At 41.2% G+C, this 15379-nt stretch overlaps 1 protein-coding gene across 8 annotated transcripts in view; it reads right to left on the bottom strand.

The window, feature by feature from the left end:
• Positions 1-15379, bottom strand: part of NRF1 (nuclear respiratory factor 1) — a 138604-nt gene that overhangs the window by 15749 nt on the left and 107476 nt on the right. The window contains exon 11 of one of the 8 annotated variants that reach the window (XM_025471627.2): positions 1914-2001. The exons of the other annotated variants lie outside the window; for them this stretch is intronic. Coding sequence (XP_025327412.1) covers positions 1946-2001 — 56 coding nt within the window. The 3' untranslated portion in view covers positions 1914-1945. The remainder of the gene's footprint in view (positions 1-1913; positions 2002-15379) is intronic. 8 annotated transcript variants of the gene reach the window in all.

Consider the following 15379-nt stretch of genomic DNA (forward strand, 5'->3'; position numbering starts at 1 on the left):
CCCTTGGTCTCCAGAGTTGCTAAAAATGGAAGGCACCACCAGTTCAGTGGTCTACCCTACTCCACATGGTGCACAAAATGAAGAATTCATATACATATTCTTGGCCCTCTTGTTAGTCAAACAGCAGGGCCTTGAAAGCTTAAGGAAGGATAGACCAGGGAGTAGGCCAGCTGAAAATGGACCTTCCTAAGATTAAAGCCCTTTCTCATGGTTATAACTCATTACTATTATTTTGAGTGTGTGTGAGGGATGGGGAAAGGACTTGAGATTCTTGGAGGAAAACAATTGTTTAAGGTGGGAAGATAAAGATCACATTCTAAATAATACAGCTGGAAGGAGTTGTTCCAAAAACATCCAAGCAAATTCCCTTTTTCACTTCCCACAAAGCTGAAACAGAAACTCCAAGGCTGGCTAAAGTGGTCAAGACATTTCAAAAGGTTCAGACTAATCTCTAACAGTGCTGTCCACCAGAACTCACTGTAAGGATGGCCACGTTCTATTTGTGCACTGGCCAATATGGTGGCTATAGAGCACGTGAAATGTGGCCAATAGGACTGAGGAACTCAATCTTTGACTTTATTTAAAGTTTAAATAGTCAGTGCAGCTCTAAAACCTTCCCAGAGTTTCCAGTGAGCCAACTCCACATCATAAACATGCTTCAATTGTACACACACTGTAGAACATGATAAGAGTTGCCTTTGTTACCTAGAAACTCAATCTGAAACTGGATGCTCTGCATTCACCTAAAATATGTTTTCCTCACATTTCCCTTATTTATGTCATTGTTTTTTTTTTTCCCCCTTTTGCTGCTCTACCCCATCAACTTATTTTAATACCTCCCTCCCGGCCCCCTGCAGAGTCCCCAGGTGAGAAACTTCAACATTTGAGAACAATATAGTATAGCTCTACAGTATAGGACTATGAGCAGTACAGAAAGGCTGGGCAGGACAAAAGCTGAAGAACTGCTGGACGCCGGCTCCGTGAGCCGATCTGATAGCAGGGTTTGTCTCACTTAGAACAGTGTCTCAGTTTCCAGATTTAGACCCCTTCAGTGATTTTCAGATCCAATTGCTAGCTTTACAACGGAAAAGATGTGTTTATCAATTTCACTTCGAAAACCCCATTTAGCCTCTGAAAATCTCTAAATTGGGGCCTTTCTAATAATGAAGATTTGGTGTAATTATAATGTCACAGGCATTTGTGCTGACAAAGCAAAACCAATATGTCTCCTTGCTGGGTCTCTGCTCAGTCTGACCAACAGGAGGAGAAAAGAGGCTTTGTCAGGAGCAGATGTGCAGTGGGAGGCCCCGGGAAAGCAGATCTGTTGAATGGAGCAGGTGCCACTTAGACATTCACTTTACTGACTCCAACCACAACCTCCCCTTCATTTGATATCCTGCTCTTGGCAGGAGGATGGGGAGAAAGCATCATACAAAAAGGAAGCGTGTTTATCCTGTTCAGATTACGGCTCTGCCAGGCTGCTGCTGCTGCTGGGTTCTGCATATTCGCTCTTTATTAAGCAAATGGTAGAGCTGGGAAGTGAATCCCTGTATTTACACAGGTAATCTGAGAGCCAGAGGGCCCTAAACCATACTGGCTGCGATGTACAAGCTATCAGAGTTAATAACAGTGTGCTGACATTCCTTCAAAATCCTAATGGAAGAAGCATAAATAAAAAAAGGAAAGTCTACTTTCCACATGGACCTTAAAGACTTCATTCTGTTGGAGTTTTTCCTGTCAATGATAGTCTCGCTCTTGTGTGAACAGTGATTAATCCACTTTTTACATGCTCAATTAAAACCTACTTTTTCATCTATGTATTAAATAGAAATGACTCCAATTAAAGTTGTCCAATTATGGCTCCGGATTTGGTATGCCAAAAAAAAAAAAAAATTCCCTTTACAGAATATTACCTGCAATGACAGGCACCAAGATTCTGCTGGAATCATCTAAGACCAGAATCTGTCTTTCGAATACAAAGACTCAGAAAGATGTGGGGACCTAAAGGGAAGGAGAATGAGATAAGGAAACATGTAACTTGGCCCTCATGACATTGGGGATTGAGAGGAGACTGGTCAGTCCATCTACCAAGTGGCAGGCACTGCTTCTTGGGAATCTCTGCTCTGAAGCTCTGGCCTGAGTCCTTTGCCCAGAATGTCCCTGGCTCACCAAGTTCCCCAAGCTGAGAATACCTGACACCATCAGATGGAGGAGTAGTGAAGGCATGCTGACCTGGATTGCTAATTCCCTCTGGGGACCTGAGGGGCCAACTCTGGAGGCATTCAGCTTTTAATATGGAAAGTACCTAAAAGCTACCTCAGAAGGACATGGCCATCGCTCAGATGAACACTAAGAATAGAGACCAGTGTGTAGTGGTCTGTCATTTCATTGTAAAGGCTCTCCCTTTCTGCAGTCTTTAAGTTTTCAAGTAGCAGAGTAATACTTAAGCAATTTCTGGTGTATAAATGATGAATGCCTGAAGCCACCCTCATTTATAATGGTATAGGGGAGAAAATACACCCCTCTCTGGACTAACCAACTCTGCAAGGAGAAAGACGAATCTAAACATCACACTCTTTCAAGACACAGCCTGGTCCTTCTGGAGGTATCCACAGGTCAGTATTTTTACGGGAGACAATGGCACCAGAGAACCCTGATAATTAGAAACCCCTCCAGCTGTGGGGGCTATGTCTGATGAGTGACAGGAAAGACTTGGTCATTCTGGATTACTGAATCTTACTTTTGTTTCTCTAGCATGCCTGAGGGACACAATATGTTTTATCAGTAACAGAGGCTTTCTAAAGCAGGGATTCTCAGCATGACATCCATTCCCTGCTCCCTCCAAATGAAGGCTTACTGGACCAGATCCTAAGAATGTGTCCCAGAGGAGATAAGATCGAACCCTCTGCAGATTAATTTCCTTCCCGTTCAGTGTGTTTAATAACAACAACAGTAGTAGTAGTAATAGTAGTTAATAGTTATGGCATACTTACAATGCTCCAGGCACTAAAGAGAGTGGAACTAAATATTCTGTGCTATCTGCTGGCCCCTAAAATTAGTGTGATCGACATATCTCCCTGGATGGGCAAAAGCGGGGAGCCAGAAAAACTGCCATTTCCCTCTGGCAGCTATTCGGGAAGGCATTTTGGATTTTAGGAGGTAACTATGAAGGGAGTTGGGAAGGAGGACAAGCTTCAGTGCTATAAAAGGGCTAGGAAGTAACACACATGGGGCAGAAAACTGTGAATCTGAGTATTCTAGAATTGAGAGCCCCAGTATACACCTCTATGTTCTTATCTCAGAAGCAGTCATGTTTTCATTGTAAAGTCTGGAGTTTATCCAATAGTAATGAATTCTTTCAGCCTTGTGACCCACTGGGCTCTGGATATTTTATCCTTTTGGGGGTCATTATAAATCATTAAAGCACCTAGCCTCAAGATGCCTGCAGTCAAGAAGAGAAATCTGCACTTGTAAGGCATCTGGGTGGAAATGTGTAAGGGGCCTAGGTCGTGCATAAAGAGACTAGGAGGTGGGTCTAGGTGTCTTCATTGCCTTTTTTTTTTTTAGATTTTATTTATTCATGAGAGACACACAGAGAGAGGCAGAGACATAGGCAGAGGGAGAAGCAGGCTCCCCAGGGAGAGCCCGATGCAGGACTTGATCCCAGGACTTCAAGATCATGCCCTGAGCTGAAGGCAGATGCTCAACCAATGGGCCACTCAGGTGTTCCCTCCCCTTCTTTTTTAAAGATTTTATTTATTTGAGAGAGAGAAAGAGAAAGAGGATGAACAAGAGGAGGGGCAGAGCTAGAGGGAGAAACAGACTCCCCATTGAGCAGGGAACTGACTTGGGGCTCTATCCCAGGGCCCTGAGATCATGACCTGAACTGAAGGCAGATGCTTAACTAACTGAGCCACCCAGGCACCCCTCCATTGCCTCTTGTCTCAGGTTTTCCTGCTCAGGACTCTGCGGTGCACAAAAATAGGCCAGTTCTTCTTGCAACCCTCCTGCCCAGCTGTTTACTGGTTGCGGATTACTGCAGTCACATGGTAGTGTTTTGTTTTTTAAGCAAAGCCATGCTGTCTATGAGGTGAGGTCACTGGGAGGCAAGGATCATGAAGTATTGGTGTTGTCCTTCCCTGTGCAGAAGGGATACAACTTGCCAGAAGAGAATAGTATTTCTGCTATAGCCTTTGGATTAGTGCTAACCAATACAACTTCCTGCAATGATTAAAATGTTGTTTTCTGTGCAGTTTGTTATTGTAGCTACTAGCTACAAGTGGCTATTTACATTAAAATTTTTTAAAGATTTTATTTATTTATTTATTTATTTATTTATTTATTTATTTATTTATTTATTTGAGAGAGTGAGTGGTACATGCAGATGAGCTCACAGGAGTGGGGGGAGAGACAGAGGGAGAGGGAGAATCAGACTTCCTGCTGAGCAGGGAGCCCAATGTGGTACTACCAGGACCTCAGGATCATGACCTGAGTCAAAGGCAGAGACTTAACAGACTGAGCCACCCAGGAGCCCCATGCCTATTTGCATTTAAATGTGAATAAATTAGAATAAAAAATTCGGTATCTCAGGCCACACATGGCTTTTGAGTATTTGAAATGTAGCTGTGACTGAAGAACTACATTTTTTATTTAACTTAATTTTAATGAACTTACACTTAAATTCAAACAGCCACAATTGTAGCTACTGTATTAGACAGTATACCTGTAGATCTTAGGTTTTGATGCCATTTATTTATTTGTCTCTGCTAAGAGTTATCATGACACTGGCTTCTTCTTTTTTTTTTTTAAGATTTTATTTATTCATTCATGAGACAGAGAGAGAGAGAGAGAGAGAGAGAGAGAGGCAGAGACACAGGCAGAGGGAGAAGCAGGCTCCGTGCAGGGAGCCCAATGTGGGACTTGATCCTGGGTCTCCAGGATCAGGCCCTGGGTTGAAGGCGGCACTAAACCACTAGGTCACCTAGGCTGCCCATGACACTGGCTTCTAAAGTGAGTAAAATATGGCTATAATCACTCCTTAAAACAATTCTGCAGAACAGTGACCCACACAAAGAACAGTTGAATCAGATGAATAATAAAGACAATGGTTTTCACTTGTTTTATATCTCCTTGACCTCCTTGGTTGGCAAGAAGGACTGAAGAGGAAGGAAGGGAACCACATCGGGCAGTAGCGAGTACTGGAGAACTGGGTTTGGTTTCCAGTTTCACCATTTAGTTGCTGAGTAGGCAAGTCCCAGCTTTAGCTGCCCCTGCAAAATAGCGCCTTATAAGCTCTGTTCTACCCGCTTTACTGGGTGAAGTAGAATAATGCAGAGAGTTCTTGCTTAGTCACTGGCAAGGGGGGTTATGGTGATGGTGGTGGCCATAGCAGTTAAAACAGAAAAGGAAAAAAAGGAGAAAGAAAAGAAAATGATGAAGGTCCTAAATAATGATGGTCAATGCTCATAATCAAAAAGCAAAAATAGAGCAATAATGAGTTATTTTCCTGGTAAGACATCTATCAACATGTTTTCCAGAATGAAAACTATGCACTTTAAGAAAAGAGTTACCTGACTTAAATAGGGAAATGCTGTTTGCAAAGAAAGTGTGTTGTCCACATCTGTCCACAGATTGTCCACATGAAGCATCTGTGCCCTGGGTGCTGGCCGCAGGGCTGCTGCAGTTCCCCAGCTACAGGCCCTCCTGTACTCAGCCCTCTTTTTTCTGAGCCATCCTCATCTGATTCCTTCTAAGAAGTAAATCTTTCCAGGTTTGTGAATATGCTCTACCATCCCCTCCATTTAAAAAAGACCTATAATACCAGGGGCACCCAGCTGGCTCAGTCAATAGAGCATGCTACTCTTGATCTTGGGGTTGTGAGTTCAAGCCCCATGTTGGGTGTAGAGATTGCTTAAAAATAAAATATTTTGGGATGCCTGGGTGGCTCAGTGGTTGAGTGTCTGCCTTCGGCCCAGGGCGTGATCCTGGAGTCCCAGGATCGAGTCCCATATTGGGCCCCCTGCATGGAGCCTGCTTCTCCCTCTTCCTGTGTCTCTGCCTCTGTCTCTGTCTCTCATGAATAAATAAATAAAATCTTAAAAAAAATTTTTTTTAAAAGTACATAAAAATAAAAAAGACCTAGGATTCTAAAGGGAAAAAAGCTGTACGGCACATAAATCTTCATTTGCTTTTTATGACAGAATAGGTAAGACCTCAGCTTGGTTGGACTGAGGCCATTCTAGTATCTGAGCTTCCCTTCTGGTCTTCCTGTCAGTGGAAAAAGAGTCATTTACTCTACAGAAGGGTAGTCTAAAAGCCCATAGCTGCCAAAGGTACTGCTCTTTGGGGACTTTAAGGATGGGAGGAGGCTTATAGCCTAGGACTCCTAGCTCATATAAAACTGTTTGCCTGCTTCAAGTCCAGGAGGTACTGAACTCACTATCTTTGGATTAAAGGGACAAATAATATAGTAGCAAAAAATGTAACAGCTCATTTCAAAGCTATTATTGCATGTTATGGTGACTGAAAATGTACCTTTACAATAAAACTTAATATCTTTGTTTAAACGTTAATTAAAATAGCGAGGCAAAAAGTGATTTAGTGCATAGTAGAATAGCACGCCAGCACTTTTTAAAAAAGAGATTTTATTTATTTATTTGAGAGAGAGAGAGAGCACAAGGTGGGGGGGAGCGCAGAGGCAGAGGGAGAAGCAGACTCCCCACTGAGCAGGGAGCCTGTTGAAGGGCTGGATCCTAGGACCCAGAGATCATGACCAGAGCCGAAGGCAGCTGCTTAAATGACTGAACCACCCAGGTACCCCTACCAGCACCTTTCTGGAGAAGCAACACTGACATATCTCCTAAATTAATTTAAAAATTAAAAAAAGATTTTATTTATTTATTCATGAGAGAAACAGAAAGAGAGAGGCAAAGGCAGAGACAGATGTGGAGGGAGAAGCAGGTTCTATGCAGGGAGCTTGATGCGGAACTCGATCCCGGGACCACAGGATCACACCCTGGGCCAAAGGCAGAGGCCCAATGGCTAAGCCACCCAGGCATCCCCTAAATTAATTTAATACTGACATCTCCATTGACTCTTTTGAGAACAAGTCCATTTACTAATGTGTCCAGAGAATGAGGAGCATAGATAAAGGGAGGATGAGAGATGTATTCTATAGTTTATCAAGATGAGGACAGGCATTTTACCTCTTATTTTTTAAAGAGCTGGAAGAGAAGGACATTTAATGAATAATAATGGATGATGATGGTAGTGAGAATAAGGAAAAAAGTGAAAAAAATCCTCCTTCATGATGGAGATGGAAATATAATGCAGCTGTAAGATGTGACAAGAGATTGTGCCCTTAGGAGTAACAGAGGCCAGCCACATCAACCACAGCAGCAAACTAGGAGCTGGTAAAGAACAGCAGCCATTGCCCAAGGACAGTGATATAACCAAATCCATGAGCTGTTAAACAATGTCACCTTCAATCAAAAACCCTTCAATTTCCTTCACTCAAGGCCACCCAGAAAGAGCTTATGATCTCCCATTTCTGCAGCATTTACCTCTGGAGCATAAATTCTTCAACTGTATAAGGTAAGCATGTGGATCTGTCCTAAAGACAGGAAAACACAATAGTATTTTGCATTCTGAATTACAACTGAACATATTCTGGGGAATGATGAAATTCTGGGAGATGAAACTGATGTAGACAGCTAATGATAGTTTTATGTTTATAGTGTACGTGCCAAGCACTATGCTAAGCACTCTACAGGAATCATTCTGTTTAATTCTCACACTGACCTCATGAGCAGGAAACTACCATTAGCCTAATTTTATAGTTAAGGCTTAGAGAGGTTAATTTGCTTGTTCAAGATCAGAGAGCTTGGTAGTGTAGCTTTCAGAGTAAGCAGCTAGGCCGGCAGACCCTCCCATCTCCGTTGCCCCTCTTACTCTCAGCACTAGACCAGATATCCACAAAGTTGAATGACCCTGGCCACCACTTTTTATGGCAGAAGCTCTTAATCCTTTTGCCAGAGGCCGGGTGGGGTGGGGGGAGGGGTTCTCTATTTGCACATATGATCAAAGCTATGGATCCCAGAAAACTATAAAAAATTTACATAGAATTTCTCATGGTCTAAGACCCCAGGTTAAGGATGCCCTAATGTCCTTATAATACATATAAAGTGGGTTTCCACAGAGAATTAAAGCACACATGCTGCCTCCTTCAGATCCAGCTGCACTTGCCTCTTCATAATAGGTACAGAACAGAACTTTCTGCTGTCCTGTCTCACTTGGGAGGCCTTGCGGAATAGGAATGTGTGTTCCAATCTCTCATGCAAAAACCCCACCCAGGAATCCTGCTCTCTTATCTGAACTTCATATTTCTGTACTCATCCATCTATCTACTCTTTTATCCCTCTTGCTATAAAAAGATGAAAAATTTTTTAAAAAAGTATTCCAATGAGCATAGTTAAGATTAAATTACACTGGAGAAATACACTTATTTTTTAAAGTTTTGAATAGGGTCAAAGAAAAGTAGCCAGGTGAAAGGTGAAAACATGTTCAGTATGAAGAGAATTTTTTTTTCTAAAGGAATTAAAAACTGATTTAGCTTGATTTGGCAGTTGAAATGGGTAGTAAAATGCACACTTGTTTTACAGTGTAGCAAGATTTGAGTGGGGTCTTCTAGTTGTAGGAAGTTTATGTTGATGAGTCTTACGGGGGACCCTCAGGCAGCGGGACTGTTGCTTTGTCAGAACAAAGAGGGACATATTGCATGGCAGAGAAATGAGAACGGTTGCTCTTTCTGTGAGTATAATGTTAATGCCTTGTAATCAGCTTTAATTTTTAAATAGTTCCAGCCCTCTAGTCCACTTCTCCCCATCCAGGGCAGGAGGAAAGTAGCTGGCCCCAGGTCTCAGTCAGGACAGCACAGGTAGTGGAGAAAGATGCATTTTCTAAACTCTCTGGCGTGACCCAATCAAGGGCTAGAGGCAGAGCCAAAGGAAAGGCACAGTCAGGAGCAGGGGAAAAAAATTAGCCACCAACTAGCTCTGGGCAGAAATGTACATTCCCCAGAGCCCTTTCTACCACCTCGGTTCCTACTTCCCTAGAGAAAGGGGGGAATGCTGAAAGAACTCTGGCATAAACTGAATGGTGGCAGATGGGCTTAGAAAGAAGCTTTAGGAGGTGAGGAAACAACTCATAAGCTGGGCTTACTTCCTTGGGAACATCATCTACTCCCTGCCCCCAAACAATGTCCTTGGTTCTAAACGACACCCACCCCCTCCTCAATCAAATGAAGAAGACATGTTCACTAATTACAAAGTGATCTCACTAAATGTGATAACTGATCATTGAATGGTTCTATAATTTCTGCACCTGGAGAAACACAGACCTATGGGCTCCCCCAGGCTAGCAAAGGGAAGTGCATGCCCGCAGAGAGGAGGGCTGCTGGACAGAGGAGCACTTGACATCAGAAACCACCATAGGCCCCCTACAGCCATCAGGGACAGCTGGGGCAGAGGAGGGCACTGTGGCCAAGCTCGACAAAGGCAAGTGGCTTCTAGCAGGGATGGGGAGAAAGGCCTGACATTCCCAAACTTATTTGTTGGATGCTGGGAGATGTCATCACTCTGTATTTGTGGAGTCACATCAAAGGGAGGCAGCATAGCTGATTGGTGCAGAAGCCAACTGCCTGAATTCAAATTCCACTTCTGCCACTCTCTGTGTGAACCTGGCCAAGTTACTGAAACTCTATGTCTCAGTTCCCCCATATGTTAAATGGGGTAACAGTGTTTACCTCATAGGATTATTCTGAGTCTTAAGTAAGTCAATGCACATAAAACACTTAGCAGAGGGCTTCCACACAGCAAGCACTATATAAATGTTTATAAATAAATAAAATTAATAAGACAATGGAATTGAGAGACAGAAAGCAAGGTCAAAAGTGGGAAAGAATGCAGATTCCTAGCTCGGAGTACTCTGGAAGGGGGGCTGTGCCTCACCCTCACAAAAACAAAATTGAAATTGAGGGAAAAACGGGAAATTAAAATTTCAAAGGGTAAGAATTGAGCCTCTATAGAATTCTGCATCAACAGAACAGACAGCCACAATTTCTTAATCTAGAAAGACGCACCTGTTTTGGTCTAACTACAGGGACAGTGTCTCCTCCAGCAACAATTAGTGTTTCATTCATTTCACTGGGGCAGTATTAAGAGCACTTGCTTCCCACTCCTGGTCCATCTCTGTGATAATGAATACTCCCCACTTCCCCTGCCCTATGGGGCAGAAGGAGAGGAGAACACTTAAATTAGTTAAATTAAAATAAGGCTTTAACACTATATGTTAATTACACTGGAAGTAAAATTAAGGGGAAAAAAGGCTTAATTCTTCTGAATGAACTTTAAAATCACTGTAAAGATCACACCCCCCGCCACACAAATCTTTTTGGAATTTTGATTGAATTTTTTCCAAATTTGGAGATAGGCCTTTCACTAACTGCTAATAATAATACCACAATAAAATATTATACTATAAAGAACAAAACAAATAGATGAATGGAAATAGAAAATCCACACAAAAGACCTTGTACAGTCTATTTAAGAATTATGCATAAAAATACTAAAGGCATTTTTCACAGAACTAGGATAATTCTAAAATTTGTATGGAACCACAAAAGACCCCTGAAAAGCCAAAACAATCTTGAAAGAGAAAAACAAAGCTACAGTAATCAGAACAATATGGTACTGGCACAAAAAGAGACACAAAGATCAATGGAACAGGACAGAAAGCCCAGAAACAAACCCATGGTTATATAGTCAATTAATCTTTGACAAAAGAGGCAAGACTGTACAACAGGAGAAATGCAGTCTCTTCAACAAACGGTTTTGGGAAAACTCCACAGTTACATGCAAAAAATAGAAACTGGACCACTTTCTTTCACCATACACAAAAATAAACTCAAAATGAATTAAAGACCTACATGTAAGACCGAAACCATAGAAATCCTAGAAGAGAGCATAGGCAGTAACGTCTCTGACATCAGCCATAGCAGTATTTTTCTAGGTATGTCTCCTGAGGTGAGGGAAATAAAAAGCAAAAACAAATTATTTGGGCTATATCAAAATAAAAAGCTTCTGCACAGGAAAGGAAACAACAAAACTAAAAGACAATCTACTGAATGGGAGAAGATATTTGCAAATGACGTATCCAATAAAGGGTTAGTATCCAAAATATATAAAAAAACTTATAAAAGTGAACACCCAAAAAACAAACAACCCAGTTAAAAAGTGGGCAGAAGACATGAACAGACATTTCTCCAAAGAAGACATACAAATGGCCAACAGACACATGAAAAGATGCTCAACATCACTCATTACCAGGGAAATGCACATCAAAACTACGATGAAATACCATCTCACACTGGTCAGAACGGCTAAAACCAAAAGCACAAGAAACAACAAGTGTTGTTGCAACAACAAATGCAAACTGGTGCAGCCACTATGGAAGAAAGTATGGAGGCCCCTAAAAAGTTAAAAATAGAACTGCTCTAGGATCCAGTAATTGTACTACTACTGGGTATTTACCCAAAGGATACAAAAGCACTAATTCAAAGGGATACATGCATCCCGATGTTTATAGCAACATTATTTACAATAGCCAAATTATGGTAGCAGCTCAAGCATCCATCCAATAGATGAAAAGATAAAGAAGAGGTGGGATATTATTCCCACCTGAATATTATTTTATTCAGTCATAAAAAAAGAATGAAATTTTGCCATTTGCAACAACATGGATAGAACTAGAGATTATAATGCTAAGGGAAATAAGTCAGGAAGACAAATACCATATGATTTCACACATGTGGAGTTTAAGAAAAAAAGAAATGAATAAAGGGAAATAAAAGCAGGATGCCCAGTAGAGCTTGCAACTCCTGATCTCAGGGTTGTGAGTTCCAGCCTCATGTTGGGTGTGGAATGTAAAGAAAAAATAATAAAATAAAAAAATAAAGGGGAAAAAAGGAGAGACAAACTAAGAAACAGACTCTTAACTATGGAGAGCAAAATGATGGTTACCAGAGAGGAGGTGGGGAGGGGTGAAATAGGTGAAGGGGATTAAGTGTACACTTATCATGATGGGCAGTCAGTAAAGTACAGAATTGTTGAATCATTATATCGTACATCTGAGACTAAAAAACACTATGTTAATTTAACTACACTGGAATTAAAATAAAAAACTAAAAAAAAGAAAAAAGAATTCTGCATATGATAAAAATGACATTTCAAATCAGTTGAGAAAAGATGGACTTCAATCTTTTTATTGAATAAATGGTACTGGAATGGATTATGTAGGGGGAAAAATCAATTCAGATTCCCACTTAATGCCATATTCCAAAATAAACTGTAGATATTTTATAGTATTTAAAATAAAAAATGAGACCATAGAAGCATATATATATGTATCTGATCTGGGACCTATGTAAATGTAAAGGCAAAAGACAAAAATAAACTGGAGAAAAAAAAACTTTGCAACATATATAATTAAAGATGTTATATTTTGGGGTGCCTGGGTGGCTCAGTCAGTTAAGCATCCGCCTTTGGCTCAGGTCATGATCCCAGGGTCCTGGGATAGAGCCCATATCAGCTCCCTGATGAGCACAGGAGTCTACTTCTCGTTCTCTCTTTGCCTCTCCCTCTGCCTCTCCTCTGGCTTGTGCGCCTGCTCTCTCTCTCTCTTGCTTGCTCTCTCTCAAATAAATAAATAAGATCTTTAAAAAAATTAAGGGGTTATATCTTTAATATAGGATACTTTCTTAGCAGCTCTGGTAAGAGGCTTAATGGGACCACAGTTGAAGCAGATGATTCCCATTATCTGTATTGATTAACTATGAATTATCTGTTCAGTAACCGCCCCCCCCCCCGCCCCATCTAGCTTTTAGGAATAAAAGACAGCTCCATGAATATGCAATATGATCTCAGACATAACAGCACCTCAAAAGAATTGGCCAAAGGTCAATATAGTTCCTATTTTTAATTATTTTTACTGAAATAGGATGGAAGAAAAAAATATGTGTAGGGCTGGTTGCCCAAAGACTGCTAACCATGGGTGGCAAGGTCAGGTGAGAGGTGACTATGAGTCACAGAGTCCCTTTATCCTTGTGTAGGCTTGCCTTTACAGATTGCACAACCTTTTATATTAAGGCGTTGCGGGGAAGGGGGCACAAGGAATGACTATGAGGGAAAGGAAAGGAAAGGAAAGGAAAGGAGAAAAGAAAGGAAAGGGGTAAGGAAAGGAAAGGACAGACAAGAGAAGACGAAAGGAAGGCACTCATGGACGGGCCTTCCCCAGTCTTAGGCAACTCTACCTGCACTTCAATGAAAAGAAGACACCTATAAAAAACTTTCCATCGAACCAAACCATAAAATTCCATCTTAAAGAGAGATCAAAGACCCATTTAGTAACGCTATCAAAAAAGGGAGAGCATAAATGAAATAAAGTATACTAATGCCTGAGCAGTTCCCTTAGTTCTGGGGTGGGGCAAAGTCCCAGGGTGCCATCTTCAGGGTGCAAGGTCTCTGTCCAACCTCCCTTGGTGACCCAGAAATTAAACTTGCACATATACATGGGTCATTATCTTGAAAACTACTGTCCTACAGGACACTGCTTTGTATATCATTGCTGCCTGGACATCTTTCACTGGTTTCCATACTCCATCAAGCTCTACACACAATGGTTCTCCATCCCAGAAGACACAAAAACTCCCTCTGCTTCAGGCCTAAACAATATCCAGATTGCTCCTAGAAAAGTTGTCTGCTAGGAGGATTTTTATTTAAATCATACTCTGGAATCGGATGTATTTCCTTTTCCCTATTAGTGGCGTTCTAAATAGCACCTAGTTCTGCTACCATCTGGTTCTTCCTGATAGAACTCTTCCTGATAATAAACTTGGTCTACTGGCAGACATCATAAGGCTGTCATCACAGAAGGGACAAGCTTTGGCAATAGGACATAATCTGAAAGAATAATAAAAAGAGAATCCCTGAAAGTCTATCCAGATACTAATCATCTATTTACATGGGAAAAATATGGTTCCTGTCCCACAGTAAACTCTATAGCATTCTGGGTAAAATGTCTAAGACAGAAGGCAGAAGGAACATCAGAATTATTTGGATCATATTCAATATTTGATTCATTTTCCCGATTTCCAAGGGAGAAATGAAATGATTGGCCTTCCCCTAAAATTGCTGGGGTAAGGTGCACCTCGACATCCTGGATTGATGTGGAAAGCTGTGCTGAAAATGTGCTAACTCTAACTCCCACGTTGTAGTTCAGCACGTGTTGGCAGTCACAAACTGGGGATGGCCTTCTTTGGGAACCACTGGCTTTTAGTATGTAGACCAGAATTTTCTCTTACCACCAACACAGCCAACTACATGAAATCAACACAACCGATTCATATACCCCAAGGTTACTGAAACGAGGCAGTTTCCAGGAATCAACGGTAGTGGGTGTGGTTCATCTTTACTGTATAGCTGAATGGGTCTACTTGGCCAGAGACCACCAGGGTCCTTATACTTATTTATAAATTCATCTGAGAAGAAGCCAGAACTAGAAAGCTATCTATTCTCCTAGCCCAGACAGGTCAAGACCATTAGAAGGGAGAACATTCTCCTATCAGACCCAGGCAAAGAAGTATTTGTGGCAGTTCTATGGTGAATAACAGCAATCTGTGCTTCAAAAGAATGTCACAGAGCCAGATATTCTATCTGTTCAAGGTAGATTAGGACTCAGAAGAGGAATAGCATAAAGTAAGGAAGTAGGGATAGGATTCTAGCTAAAGAGGGAGGTTTTCCTTAAGTCTACCTATGGTCCATTTCATGCCCTTTAACTTGCAATGTTCTGGCTAAAATCAAGTCTATCTCTGTTAGGGTTAGTTCATGGAAGCCTCTAACCCTACAGAAAAAGCAGGGTGTAGTTGTAGTATTTGATTTTTGTTTGTTTAAGAAAATGATTCTCAGGAGTCACAGGGGCTCTTTACATTTCCTATATTATTTTCTTTCTGGGTGATAGACACATGTACTTTCCTCTTCTCTCTTCCAAAGGAGGATACAGTCTTCTTCAAAGACTTTTCCAACTGACTTTATTCACTTATAAGGGACCCATCCTTTAAAAAGGGCCAGGAAATTTTCTTTTAGCCACTGATGTCATTAAGGAACTTTCTGTCTAAATAAGAATATGTTATTATTTATTCTCTTTTCAAGACTAAAAAGAAATCTAAAAATCATGGACTAATTCATTTGCCCTGCTTAACCTAATTTTGTCCTACTTAACCTAGTTATAACACACACACACACACACACACACACACACACACACA

The sequence above is a fragment of the Canis lupus genome, chromosome 14 (assembly GCF_003254725.2).
Source record: "Canis lupus dingo isolate Sandy chromosome 14, ASM325472v2, whole genome shotgun sequence".
Lineage (NCBI taxonomy): Eukaryota > Metazoa > Chordata > Mammalia > Carnivora > Canidae > Canis > Canis lupus.